Source organism: Malaclemys terrapin, chromosome 2, assembly GCF_027887155.1.
Source record: "Malaclemys terrapin pileata isolate rMalTer1 chromosome 2, rMalTer1.hap1, whole genome shotgun sequence".
NCBI classification, from domain to species: domain Eukaryota; kingdom Metazoa; phylum Chordata; order Testudines; family Emydidae; genus Malaclemys; species Malaclemys terrapin.
The window spans coordinates 50,932,638-50,947,350 of NC_071506.1; the positions used below are offsets into that span (position 1 = coordinate 50,932,638).

A 14,713-nucleotide genomic window follows, 5' to 3' on the forward strand; every position below is an offset into this window, starting at 1 on the left:
CCCTCCCCGGCCCCATTCCTCGCACACCACTGCCCCTCCCCCTCCCCGGCCCCATTCCTCGCACACCACCGCCCCTACCCCTCCCCGGCCCCATTCCTCGCACACCACCGCCCCTCCCCCTCCCCGGCCCCATTCCTCGCACACCACTGCCCACACCAACTCTAAGCAGCCATCCCGCCCCATCCCGCCCTCACACACTGGACTGGACTCACTGGACTATACAGCCAGCTTCCGTCGCCCCGCCCCCCCGGTCACAAGGTTTCTCCAGCCAATCCCCGCGGTGGAGGCAGCGACGTATACACAAGGACAGTAACTCCGCCCCTCTGACAGTCGCGGAAAGGAGACCTCCAACATCCCAACAATCCCCGCGCAAACACACTGCCTGAGCAACCCCGTGGCGCAGGCGCTGGGGGCTGCGATGGCGGAGCTGGCGATCGGGCAGCACTGCGGGGCGGAGCACTGCGGCCAGCTGGGTAGGTGAAGGGGCACTCGGGGTCCCCGCTACGCCCGCCTGGGGATGGAGGAACCACTTCCGCTTGGGCGGTGCCGCGAGCCCGAGCTGCCCGTGGCTGAGCTCAGGAGGCGGGACACGGCGGAGAGGGGCGGGGCTTGTCAGTCTGGTGCTATAAAGGGGTGTGGCCTGTCTCTGAAAGGGGGCTCGGCAGGTAGCGAGGGCGTGGTACCAATTGCGAGGGGTAGGGCCTGGCGGGAGGAGGCGGTGACCATGTGGGAGCTGCTGACCCTTGTTGGCTCATCTCAGCCAGGCAGGGCCAGCTCCAGGCACCAGCCCACCAAGCTTGTGCTTGGGGCGGCACCTGGAAGGGGGTGGCGCGGTGCTCCGGCTCTGGCCGCTGGCGAGAGCGGAGCCCCGGCCGGGCTCGCCGCCCTCCTCCCGGGGCTCTGTACTCCATCAAACTGTAACTGGGGTAATGATCAGAGTGATCTTGTCATAAATAATAAATTGGCCGACACTGATAAAATACAGCTTGCTTTTCTTCAGGTTTTTGTTTAAATTGATTTTATATAAAAAAAAAAAAAACCTGTTCGCACTGCTTACAGAAGTACACTTCAAATTCCTTCTTGTAGAATATACATGAATGCACTTCATTTGACCTCTTATATTTTTAGTAGCAGTAGCAAACTAGAGTATACTGTGCTACAAAAAAAACAACAACATTGTTAAGTAGATTGAACTTTTTGAGTCTGTAGAATTAGCAAATAAGACTTGGTCCAAGTTCTTAAATATTAATGCAGGCATTGTATGAAGGGCTGAATGTAAATTGGTTTGAATGCTTTGGTAGGGAAGACATTTTTGCATTTGTTTCTTGTGGGCATTGGTAGTTAACCTTATAAATATTTAGATTAAAAACTATTAGCTAAATAATTACCTTAGCTAATTAAAAAACCCTCTCTTTTGGTTTCAGATTTTCTGCCCTTTGTATGTGATGGCTGTTCAGGAGTTTTTTGGTAAGACATCATATAATATAAGATCTTAGACACAATTAAACTTGAATCCAACTACCAAAAAGGAAATGTTACAGTATTTTAAGCCGAATAGAAAAATCAAGGAGAGTGTCACTTTTGATTTAATAAAGGAGGAGATAAAAAGTTATTTGTTGCATAAATTCAGGAACAGATATCATGAATTCTTATTAATGTCCTATTTTATTTCTGTGGGTCTTTTGTGAATGAGTGCAATTAGACAAAGAAGATGGCCATACTCCATAGGGCGTATTTGGTCTTCAGCTTGTGTTTTTGGTACCTCCGATTTAAGTCAACAGGAAGACTATTTTTGTACGCAGCCAGATCAAAACAGAGCTGTCTCACTTAGAGTTCCCTACGTTTGAGTTAAAATTCTTGGAATGTGTACTATAAATTTATCTCTTTTCTTTCCAAATTAACCTGTCAGAGCAGCTCACTGCTCATAGGCTTCCTACGCTTCTTATTGCTTTCTGGTAATATATGGTCAAACGAACTCATTTAACTTTCTGCTGCCAGTTCTGAGAATCTTGATAAATAAACGTTATATTTGATGGGACACTCAAATTAGATTAGATTCTGATGTGAGTCTTCCTCAGTCTCTCCTGTTGAAGATGTTCTACTTTGGAGAAATAATTTAAATAGTCATTGGAGAAATAAATAGTCAGAGAGGGGGAGTGAGAATGTCTCTCTAGCCTGGTAATTAGAGCACCCATCTGGAAGATGAGAGACCCAGGGTCCAGATCTTCTGCTCTGTTGACTGGGTCTGCTACATCCTGGGTGAGGGCGCTAGCCACTGGGCTGAAAGTTATAAGGGAGGCACACACTTCCAGCCCCCTTCCTGGATTTTGAACGTGTTTCAGGCTGGTAGGCATGCTCAGAGCATGCTTACCGGATTGGACTATTCAAGAAAGATAGGTGCTCCTCCATTACCCCCCGTTTGTGGATTGCGCTGGGGTTTAGGCATGATTGGATGCACATGTCTAGAGGCAGAAACTTGGGTGGCCAGGGAACTTTTACAGCAAAAATGTAGGTGCTGAGCAAGTTAACGGTTAGGCAGTAGCTGAGTGGGATTTTTATGGATCACTGAGGGGCTTAAAACTGGGACTAGATCGGGGGCTTAGCCAGCTAAGTTGATTTGTGGATCTGTGCCTTAGTTTTAAGCATGTGAGTAGCCCCTTTCAGTAAAAGTACTTTGCTGAATTGGGGCCTAATTTTTGAGAACTAAACCATCATACGCTGTCGAGCAATCTGACACTTTTAGTTTTATAACCAATCCCCTTGGTGATAAAAATCTGTATGCTGGTACAAGTTTTGGAAGAGAATGGTGGTTATTTAGTTGAAATTTGATCATGATGAAAGCCATGCTACATTACTTATCAAACACTTATATGGAGTGTTTGTGTGTTTGTGTGTTTGCTTTTTTGAAATTTGGATAGTGATGGAGACTTTTTTTCTTTTAACTTTAAGCCTTCAACATAGAAGCCGGGATTCTCATGGCTGTTCTGAGGTAAGTTGATAATTTGTGATTTTTTCTTTGCAAGACATCAAAACCCCCACAAAATCTGGTTATTGGGGATGTTCAATTCACATAGCTGCAAGTGGAGAACTTTTTTGTGTTTGTTTAAAGCTTGCAGGTCTCCCTTAAAGCACTCTAAATTAATTTCCTGTTTTTCTGTAATGTCAGAATCAAAGCACTAAAGCAAGTTGGATAAGGATGCAAATTATTTTTCATTACATATGTGTATTTACACTGCATGTTTCTTAATAATGTTTAGGTGAATATAAGAAGCGAGAGCATGAAATTGGACGAACATCGATCTTACCCATGCACGTATAAGGGCTGCAATGGAAAAGAGCTTTTACCAGTTTTATGCCCCTACTGCAAGAAACAGTTTTGCTTAAGGTGAGCAGAGCAAAATGTTGAAACACCTATGCTCTGTTGTTAACATATGGAACATCTAATGAGAGTTTGCTGTTCTATTGTTTATAGACACCGTCATCAGTCAGACCATGAGTGTGAGAAACTGGATACCCCTAAACCTCGCATGGCTGCTACTCAGAAGCTAGTTAAAGATATTATAGGCAAGTACCATAGGATATTTATTGTATTATTTTCTTCAGTGAGCTGTTTGATCTTTTGCATTAGTCTAGAGGTCCAAGCTTGTCAAAAGAATGAAGGCTCCTTGAATGGATAATGCCTGCCTGTGAGTGCCCATGTATAGCCCTGCTCCTATATTTGGAGACATGATACACTATGGCAGATGTCCCTAAAGTCCAGATGTGGCCCAGGCTGCCCTTTCCCTGCAAATCCAGGATGAGGACAAAGCTGATGGAGACTGGATTTTATTGCTAATCAAGTCTAAATAGCAGTTTCTGTTACGATAAAAGGTAAGTATTGTGATTAGGTGGATTAGTAAAAATATTAGGTAAAAATATATGCAGATTGAGTGCAAACCTTAGGCTGCTGGCATGTTGCCCAGGCAGCCCTCATAGTAGCAAAGTTTGGCCACAAAGTAGGCACTTTTATGACCTTGTGGGCTAGACCTACACTAAGGAGCACTGCCAGACATGGCCACTTTATGTTTGTGTAGTGGAGGGGCTGGAATAGTACCTCAGGGATGTTGTGGTGAAGCACATTTAGAAGTATCACTTACTACATCTGTTCAGCTCATGTAGCTTATGCTCCCCCAGTGCTGCTCTGCAGCCACAGATCAGTGCAGAGGACGTGGTCTCTTTCTGCTCCATCCCAGCACGTTTCTCTGGCCCAGTTACTAATAGGGCTGTCAATTAATCGCAGTTAACTCACGCGATTAACTCAAAAAATTAATCGTGATTAAAAAAATTCATCGCAGTTTTAATTGCTCTGTTAAACAATAGAATACCAATTGAAAATTATTAAATATTTTGGATCTTTTTCGACATTTGCATATATATTGATTTCAATTACAACACAGAATACAAAGTGTAAATTATTTTTATTACAAATATTTGCACTGTAAAAATGATAAACAAAAGAAATAGTATTTTTCAATTCACCTCATACAAGTACTGTAGTGCGATCTGTGTCATGAAAGTGCAACATACAAATGTAGATTTTTTGTTTTTGTTAAATAACTGCACTCAAAAACAAAACAATGTAAAACTTTAGAGCCTACAAGTCCACTCGGTCCTACTTCTTGTTCAGCCAGTTGCTAAGACAAACAAGTTTGTTGACATTTACAGGAGATAATGCTGCCCTCTTCTTATTTACAGTGTCACCAGAATGTGAGAACTGGCTTTTGTAGTCAGCATTGCAAGGTATTTACATGCCACATACGCTAAACATTTGTATGCCTCTTCATGCTTCGGCCACCATTACAGAGGACATACTTCCATGCTGATGACGCTAATTAAAAAAAAAAAAAAAAGAGTTAATTAAATTTGTGATTGAACTTCTTGGGGGAGAATTGTATGTCTCCTGCTCTGTTTTACCTGCATTCTGCCATATATTTCATGTTATAGCAGTCTCGGATGATGACCCCAGCATATGTTCATTTTAAGAACACTTTCACTGCAGATTTGACAAAACACAAGGAAGGTACCAATGTGAGATTTCTAAGGAAATGCTTTCTAAAGCACTTGACCCAAGGTTTAAGAATCTGAAGTGCCTTCCAAAATCTGAAAGGGACGAGATGTGGAGCTTGCATTCAGAAGTCTGAAAAGAGGAACATTCGGATGTGGAAATTACAGAACCCGAACTACCAAAAAAAGAAAATCAACTTTCTGCTCATAGCACCTGACTAGAGGATGCAAATGAATATGTGTCAGTCCACACTGCTTTTGATTATCAAGCAGAACCCGTCAGCAGCATGGATGTATGTCTTCTGGAATGGTGGTTGAAGCATGAAGGGACATATGAATCTTTAGCGCGTCTGGCACATAAATATCTTGCGATGCCGGCTACAACAGTGACATTGTAAACAAGACACAGGCACCATTATCTCCTGCAAATGTAAACAAACTTGTTTGTCTGAGAGAGTGGCTGACCAAGAAGTAGGACTGAGTGAACTTGCAGGCTCTAAAGTTTTACATTGTTTTGTTTTGGAGTGCAGTTATGTAACAAAAAAAAATCTACATTTGTATGTTGCACTTTCACGACAAAGAGATCGCACTACAGTACTTGTATGAAGTGAATTGAAAAATACTATTTCTTTCATCATTTTTACAGTGCAAACACTTTTAATCAAAAATAAATATAAAGTGAGCACTGTACACTTTGAAATCAATATAACAGAATACAATTGCAAATTTGAAAATGTAGAAAACATCCAAAAATATTTAAATAAACGGTATTCTATTATTGTTTAACAGTGTCATTAATCGTGATTAATTTTTTTAATCACTTGGAATTAGTAAGTAGGGCTATCAATAGGACTGGCCAGACTTCCTAGTACTCAGAGTACCAGCAATTGTATGATGGTTGCCCGGATGCATGGAAGAGAAGGGGATCCACTCACAAAGAGTATGTCTCAAACTTAGGGGGACAGGTGGGCTTGAGGGTCCGAGCTATAGTCCGAGCTGCCATGTCCATACCGCTATTTTGGTGCGCTAGCTCAAGCCCTGCTATCATGAGACTGTCTACCTTGGCTGGGAGGCTCGCCTCCGCTGCAGTGTGGGCACACCCATAGAGGCAGATCTAAATTATTCCAGTGCACTGAACTCTAAACTTTTGTGACAATAGACACATTGGTAATTTCATTTGTAACAGAGTGAAAGAAAACGTGACTTGGAGTAACCTTCAGAAATAATATTTTCCTCAGATTCTAAAAAGGAGGAGGCAGTAAGAAGCAAAAGACGGAAAGGAGCAAAAAACAGTGAAACAGCAGCAAAGGTGGCACTAATGAAACTGAAAATGCACGCATGTGGGGATAAGTCCTTGCCACAGGTCAGTCATACGCAGTTGCCTTCAAACCACTTCCGTGTTTCTGATTTACTCTATTTAAGGATATAAACAAATTTCTAGACTTTTGTTGTTAATTTTACTCTCTCAATATTAAAAAAAAAAAAAAAAAAAGTATTTGTTTGTTTATTTTTGTTTCTGAATTAGCCCCTGAAAACACAATCATTTACACTCCTGCTTAACTTTACACATAAGAGTAGTCCTATTAAACTCAGTGGAGTACTCGTGTGTAAAATTCAGCATATGCAGGATCAGGGCCTGAATCTCCTGCCTGAAAGCAAATTCTCTTATATTGTGCATGAGAGAGAAAATGGACATGTAGTTTGCTATTTAAACAGCAAAAGCAAATTAATCTGCGACACTAACCATGAACAAATTGCAGTCCAAAAGAAGGCCTCGTCTACACCACTAAGGGCTGTGAAAAATGTTGTGCCCTGTGACATAGTTAGTTCAGCTTAATCCCCACTGTAGACATAATTGACCTAGGTACTCCCTCTCAGAGAGATGGATTACTTACATTGACAGAAAACCCCTTCCAACAATGAAGGAAGCATCTATGCTACAGGGACACAGCTGCAGTACCATAGCTGTGCCACTGAAGCATAGACATGACCTAAGTCTTAAAGCCAATAACCCCTGAGAGAGGCTCACAATTGAAGCACTGCCTGCCCTCTCATGTGGATGCAGTGACCCTGGTTGGTGCATAGAGGGTGCAATTTACATACCTTTGTGCCAGCCTGGAGAAATCTAGCTCATACTTGGCCTGAGCTTTGAGTGATAAAACAAGATTTGTTCACACTTCTTCTGCAGTTTAGCTGAGCTACATATATCACCATAGCCAAGGTCAGCAGCATCCATTACTTCACTGATTCTTCATTATTTCTCACTATGACCATTCAGAACAACAGCTCAATTTTTTTTTCAAGCCAGGGTGATTTTTAGTTTGTAAATGTCTTTCTATTTCCCTCTTGCAGGATTTCATTCTAGACCAATTTGTAATTTTATATATTGGCCACATCATATACAATGCATTTAATAATTTTTACCATTAGGCTTTGTCTTGTTTTACATTTAATTATTGTAAAACAAACGTAGCTCTTCCATCTCTGAATCCTATTATGACTTCTTTTTCTCTACTACAAATCTCCACATGCTTGGAGTACAAATTAAACATTCCTGTTTAGGTAGCAATCTTAATGTGAAGTCCTGCTTGCCGCACAATCCTTAGATTATGCCATTTTAATAGATGTACGAATGGAGACAGTGATTAACGTCTTGAGATGCAGGAGGTAACATAATGAGTTTGGGTTTTTTGGTTATAAGGAAATTAAATTGCTGTTCCCTAACTCTAAAGATTGTAACCCACAGCGCAAATGGCTCTGTTAATTCCTTTCATTATTCATTTGCTTAACTGGAGTTTAATTGTTTAATCATGTAGAATAGTGATAATCTATCATAGATGTAATTAAACTCCAACCCACAATTGTACTCTCTTTTTAGTTCCCTTCTCAAACTCTCTTCCCAGCCCTCATTCTGTGCTATTCTCCCCAACTCTCCCTTCAGCTTAGTGACAGATGTCCCTTGGATCCCTCTCTGCTGCATCACTTTTCACAGCTGGAAAGTTGGTCTAGTTAAGCCCTCAAATTTTTCTTGTCGAACCCTTTCTAGATTTGTAGGGTTTTTTTTTCCTAGATTGTTTCCCAGGATATGTCTTGACTTCAGAATAAACTCAAGTTACTTCTCTTGAGTTTGCCTGGCTTGAGTGAGAGTAGCCAGATTGTGAAATAACAGTCAAGTTGCTATGTCTGCCCTGGCATTGTACTCACTCAGGTGTTGCAGAAACTTATGGAGGCATATCTCATGATTAGTATAGCAATATGCTGAGCCACTATCTGAATTCTGTCCCAGTGAATTGTGAGAGAACTTGTCTGTCCTTTCTTGGCACACAGTAGGAATTGTGGGAAAGCATCGGAGGACTATGGCAGTAGAGTGGCACTATCCTGCATCCAACTATAGAGTGGTCATGTTAGTAGGTTATGAGTTGCGCTTGTTTGAGTTTCAGCCTATATCCCCTCTTGGGCCAGCTAACTTGAGTTAAAAACACCACCATGCTTGAGTTAAAGGTTTTTGTGTATGGATGGAATTCAGGGTTAGGGTCAGCGCTCTAGTTATTACTTGAATTAACTGCAGTGAAGACAAGCCCACAGACTTAGGGGTGGTGAGGGTGGGGAGGTATGAATTCTTTCTAGGGAAAACCCAAGTAAAACCAATGAAAAGAAGAAATATTTTTTTATCTTGCTTTCAGCTGGCACCTGGCAAAGGCGAACCTATCTGTTGTGTTTATAGAACATAAAATAGAAGTTGATGAAACCAGTATGAAGGGGAAAAAACAGGTGGTCCCTACTTCATATTTAAAATATGCATCTTTTAGGCAATAAAGATTGTAATAGTACCCTCTCTTACAAATGTTTCAGTTGTGGGGAAGGCCACAAAGCTTTTGGTACCTACAGGGAGGAGGGATGGGATGAAGGTTGAGAAGCTGGCCTAGACAAAAGTGCTGGCAGGCACCTCTGATATCACTGATTGCTCTTTATCATCAGAACTCAAGCACATCGACTCCACAGTGTACATGACTACCAGTAGCCTTTTGTTTGCTTTCCACCTTGGGACTTCCACAATATTGTGACATATTGTATTCCTGACACACACCAGCACGGGAGCCCAACCAGCATTACCTCTTTAAACTACACCTCTACCTTGAGATAACGTTGTCCTCGGGAGCCAAAAAATCTTACTGCGTTATAGGTGAAACCGTGTTATATTGAACTTGCTTTGATTCACCGGAGTGCGCAGCCCCGCCTGCCTGAAGCACTGCTTTACCAAGTTATATCAAAATTCGTGTTCTATCGGGTCACGTTATATTGGGGTAGAGGTGTACCTTCTTCCTCTTCAAAGCGACCATTATTGTCTGATAGCCAGGGCAGGGACTTTCTCTTCATAGGTATTTGTAACAGCATCTAGCACAATTGGAGCCTAATCTCGACTGAGGCCTTTGGGGAGTACTGCAGTATAAAGTGATTAATAATAATAATAATAATTAATAATGTACATGTCAGCTTAATTCTCTTTAGACCAGCAAAATTAATTGATGTGTGTTTGTGATTGTTCATTTCTCCTGAGTGTATGTTTCTCTGTTTCTTACTGTAGACAGAAAGAATTTACTTTCAAGTGTTTTTACCTAAGGGAAGCAAGGAGAAGAGCAAATCCATGTTCTTTTGCAGTAAGTGGAGTATTGGCAAAGTAGTTGATTTTGCAGCTTGCTTAGCAGACCTTAAAAATGACAACAACAAATCAACAGCCAAGGTAAATCAGTGGTAGCAATTTTCATTTAATGTTATAATTTTTTTCTGTCTTTCATGCATGAATATGAATTAACAACAAGATTTTTTTTGCGGGGGGGCATTTCTTGCAGAAATTAAGGCTGTGTCATACTGCATCTGGAGAAGCTTTGCCATTGGACCACACATTGGCTACTTGGCTATCCAATCAAGAGTGTCCATTATATAATGGTGGAAACATTATTCTGGAATACCTTGATAATGAAGATCAGTTTATAGAAGATACAAATTCATATTTAGAGTAGCTAATTGGTGAACTGGATGGAAACAAAGATCACCAGAAAAAACACTGAGATAAAGCCAACCACAACTTACATTTAGAATGGGTTAAGGCCTCATTCGGCCCTCAGCCACCCAGACACAATTCCCACCAACTTCAGTGGGAGTTGCATCTGCATAACTGTGGGTAGAATTGAGCCCTATCTCTAAAAATAAATGTATATTTTTAATGTAGAACAGTTGTGGTTACTTGAAACAATAGTTTAACCCATTTAATAAATATTTGATGTCGGTCAATTTGAAATAGTTATAAGACAGAAAGTATTCCAGTCACAACTGGCACAGGATGCCTATGGCAAGTAAACTAACTAATCCACTAGCTACCAAAACTTGGGAGTGGTTGATACTGCTAAAAAGAGAATGGATTGGTAAGTGGACATCACCTCTGTGACATGAATCTTTCCATTTATTTTATTCTATTGCCATTATGCAACCAAATGAAATTTTTATCTTTGGTTTTGTATTTTAAAGTATTTTTTTGTACATTACAAAGTATTGATGAAAACAATAAATGAATTAATAATGTAAACCAGCAGAGTGAACCATTAACTAAAGAGATAAGAAGCTGCTTATATTATTGGAGGGGATATCTGGTTTGACCTAGAGCCCTTCTTCATTCTACAGCTCCCTCTTTTGTCGCTAAACAGAGTGACAGCCCTACAAAACAGAACAGTCCAGTACCTTTCTAAAGCATGACAGTAATGTATGTTTTATTCTCTATTTCTTCCTTTTAAGAAAGTACAGGACAGAGTTTGAAAAAAAACTAACCCATGTTTTACAAGCTCACATGTGAGGCAGTATTGTCCAGTGGTTAGGGAGCTAACCTACAACATGGGAGACCTGGGATCAAGTCCCTACATGGTCACAGACTTCCTATAAGACCTTGGACTTAGTCTCTCTGTTCTTCAATTTTCCATCTGTAAAAAGGAGATAATAGCATTTTCCTACATCTCAGGGGTATTATATTTATCCTTATATTAAAGATTCTGAGGCACTTAATTACTGAGGTAATTGGGGCTATATAAGTACAAAAGACAAGCAAGTTTTCATAACATGTAAAATGCTATTTAGCTAATGAGAGTAGATATTTGAGTTTAAACAGGTGTTTTCTCCCAGACAGGGATCCATGTCCGATGCGGCACATTCAACACAATAATGTTACAGGCAGGCACTGCAGGTTTATGCAGCAGAAAGCTCAGCTTTCTACATTTTCATACATATTGTATTGTGTTGTAATTGAAATCAAAGTGTATATTATCTTTATTACAAATATTTACAGCGTAAAAATCATAGACAAAAGTAATAATATTTTTCAGTTCACCTCATACAATCTGTAGTGCAATCTTTGTCGTGAAAGTGCAGCTTACAAATGTAGATTTTTTTTTTTGTTACAAAATGGCACTCTAAAACAAAATCATGTAAAACTTGAGCGCCTATAAGTCCACTCAGTCCTACTTCTTGTTCAGCCAATCGCTAAGACAAACAAGTTTGTTTACATTTACAGGAGATAATGCTGCCCTCTTCTTATTTACAGTGTCACTTAGGGTTACCATATCTCATAAATAAAAAGAGGACCCTCCACAGGCCCTGGCCCCGCCCATTTCCCCACCCTAACTCCGCCCCCTCTTCCCTTCCACTCCCAGCCAGGGGGAAAGGGCTGCCCCAGTGCTACCGGCTTCAGGGTTTGCCGGGCAGCCCCCAGACCCTGCGCCCCTAGCCAGCGCTTCCCCAGCGCAGCTGGAGCCCAGCCCGGCAAACCCTGAAGCCGGTAGCACTGGGGCTTTGGGCAGTTCTCACTTTCTAGTGACATTAGGGTTACCATACGTCCTCTTTTTCCTGGACATGTCCGGCTTTTCGGCAGTCAACCCCCCGTCCGGGGGGAATTGCCGAACATGTCTGGGAAAATGGCGGCTCTGCTCCTCCCTGGCTCTGTGTAACTGACACAGTGTAAATTACGCAGAGCCGCTGCGGCTGGAAGCTCTGCTCCTCCCCGGCTCTGGTTAAGAGCCGGGCTGCCCGAGCGCTACCGGGCAGCCCCCGTGCCTCCGGACCCTGCGCCACCGGAGCCCAGGCGGGGAAGTGCCCAGCTGGAGGCACGGGGGCTGCCCGAAGCCGGTAGCGCTCGGGCAGCCTGGCTCTTAAACAGAGCCGAAGAGCCGAGGAGGAGCAGAGCCGCCATTTTCCCGGACATGTTCGGCTTTTTGGCAATTCCCCCCGGACGGGGGTTTGACTGCCGAAAAGCCGGACATGTCCGGGGAAAAAGAGGACATATGGTAACCCTAATGTCACTAGAAAGGGAGAACAGGCATTTGCATGGAACTTTTGTAGCTAGCATTGCAAGGTATTTACATGCCAGATATGCTAAACATTTGTATGCCCCTTCATGCTTCGGCCACCATTCCAGAGGACACGCTTCCATGCTGATGGCGCTCGTTAAAAAAATAATGCATAAATTAAATTTGTGACTGAACGCCTTGGGGGGGATTTGTATGTCCCCTGCTCTGTTTTACCCGTATTCTGCCATATATTTCATGTTATAGCAGTCTCGGATGATGACTCAGCACATTTTGTTCATGTTAAGAACACTTTCACTGCGGATTTCACAAAATGCAAAGAAGGTACCAATGTGAGATTTCTAAAGATAACTACAGCACTCGACCCAAGGTTTAAGAATCTGAAGTGCCGTCCAAAATCTGAGAGGGACGAGGTGTGAAGCATGCTTTCAGAAGTCCTAAAAGAGCAACACTCCGATGTGGAAACTACAGAACCTGAACCACCAAAAAAGAAAATCAACCTTCTTTTGGTGGCATCTGACTGAGATGATGAAAATGAACATGCATCGGTCTGCACTGCTTTCGATATTATTGAGCAGAACCCATCATCAGCATCGATTGCATGTCCCCTGGAATACTGGTTGAAGTATGAAGGGACATATGAATCTTTGGCACATCTGGCATGTAAATATCTTGCAACGCCAGCTACAACAGTGCCATGAGAACACTTGTTCTCACTTTCAGGCGACATTTTAAACAAGAAGTGGGCAGCATTACCTTCTGCAAATGTAAACAAACTTGTTTGTCTGAGCGATTGGAAGTAGGACTGAGTGGACTTGCAGGCTCTAAAATTTTACATTGTTTTATTTTTGAATGCAGTTATTTTGGACATAATTCTACATTTGTAAGTTCAACTTTCATGATAAAGAGATTGAACTACAGTACTTGTATCAGAGGGGTAGCCGTGTTAGTCTGGATCTGTAAGAAGCGACAAAGAGTCTTGTGGCACCTTATAGACTAATAGACGTATTGGAGAATAAGCTTTCGTGGGTGAATATCCACTTCGTCAGACGCATGTAATGGAAATTCCCAGAGGCAGGTATAAATATGCAGGCAAGAATCCGTCAAGAGATAACAAGGTTAGTTCAATCAGGGAGGATGAGGCCCTTTTCTAAGCATCATCAGTGATCTACAACCCATCCTGGACAACGATCCCTCGCTTTCACAGGCCTTGGGAGGCAGGCCAGTCCTCACCTACAGACAACCCGCCAACCTTAAGCATATTCTCACCAGAAACCACACACCGCACCATAGTAACTCTAATTCAGGAACCAATCTATGCAACAAACCTCTATGCCAACTCTGCCCACATATTTACATCAGTGACACCATCATAGGACCTAACCAGATCAGCCACAACATCGCTGGTTCATTCACCTGCACATCCACCAATGTAATGTGCCAGCAATGCCCCTTTGCTATGTACATCGGCCAAACTGGACAATCCCTACGTAAAAGGATAAATGGACACAAGTCAGATACCCCTCTACCTTGATATAACGCTGTCCTCGGGAGCCAAAAAATCTTACCATGTTATAGGTGAAACCGCATTATATTGATCTTGCTTTGATTCACCGGAGTGCGCAGCCCCTCCCCCCCGGAGCACTGCTTTATTGCGTTATATCCGAATTCATGTTATATCGGGTCACGTTATATCGAGGTAGCAGTGTATTAGGAATGACAATATACAAAAACCTGCAGGAGAACACTTCAACCTCCCTGGACACACAATAGCAGATTTAAAGGTAGCCATCCTGCAGCAAAAAAAGTCAGGACCAGACTTCAAAGAGAAACTGCTGAATTCAGTTCATTTGCAAATTTGACACCATCAGCTCAGGATTAAACAAAGACTGTAAATGGCTAGCCAACTACAAAAGCAGTTTCCCCTCCGTTGGTGTTCACACCTCAACTGCTAGAAGAGGGCTTCATCCTCCCTGATTGAACTAACCTCGTTATCTCTAGACTGATTCTTGCCTGCAAATTTATACCTGCCTCTGGAAATTTCCACTACATGCGTCTGACGAAGTGGGTATTTACCCACAAAAGCTTATGCTCCAATACGTCTGTTAGTCTATAAGGTGCCACAGGACTCTTTGTCACTCACTACAGTACTTGTATTAGGTGAATTGAAAAATACTATTTTGGGGGGGGGAGGAGGGGGTTTGTAGTGCAAATGCTTGTAATCAAAAATAAATATAAAGTGAGCGCTGTATACTTTATATTCTGTGTTGTAATTGAAATCAATATATTTGAAAATGTAGAAGACATCCAAAAATATTTAA

General features: G+C 42.0%; 1 protein-coding gene across 2 annotated transcripts; it reads left to right on the forward strand.

Moving 5' to 3' along the window:
• Positions 1-300: 300 nt before the first annotated feature.
• Positions 301-13,431, forward strand: ZFAND1 (zinc finger AN1-type containing 1). Of its 2 annotated transcripts, none has more exons than XM_054018554.1 (8): positions 301-473; positions 1,425-1,467; positions 2,950-2,989; positions 3,258-3,385; positions 3,473-3,564; positions 6,282-6,406; positions 9,629-9,784; positions 9,894-13,431. In XM_054018554.1, exons 1-8 carry the CDS (start codon positions 419-421, stop codon positions 10,062-10,064), a joined length of 810 nt encoding a protein of 269 aa, XP_053874529.1. In that variant the 5' UTR covers positions 301-418; the 3' UTR covers positions 10,065-13,431. The 2 variants fall into 2 exon arrangements, with proteins under 2 accessions (XP_053874529.1, XP_053874528.1); XM_054018553.1 differs by lacking the exon at positions 301-473 and adding an exon at positions 725-926.
• Positions 13,432-14,713: the final 1,282 nt, after the last annotated feature.

Excerpts from the sequence above, each read along its gene's own strand:
- ZFAND1 (XM_054018553.1), top strand. The coding sequence starts at position 725 with ATGTGGGAGCTGCTGACCCTTGTTGGCTCATCTCAGCCAGGCAGGGCC. Across the intron at positions 927-1,424 it reads TCCATCAAACTGTAACTGGG|ATTTTCTGCCCTTTGTATGT; the intron begins GTAATGATCAGA and ends TTTTGGTTTCAG. Across the intron at positions 3,565-6,281 it reads GCTAGTTAAAGATATTATAG|ATTCTAAAAAGGAGGAGGCA; the intron begins GCAAGTACCATA and ends TATTTTCCTCAG.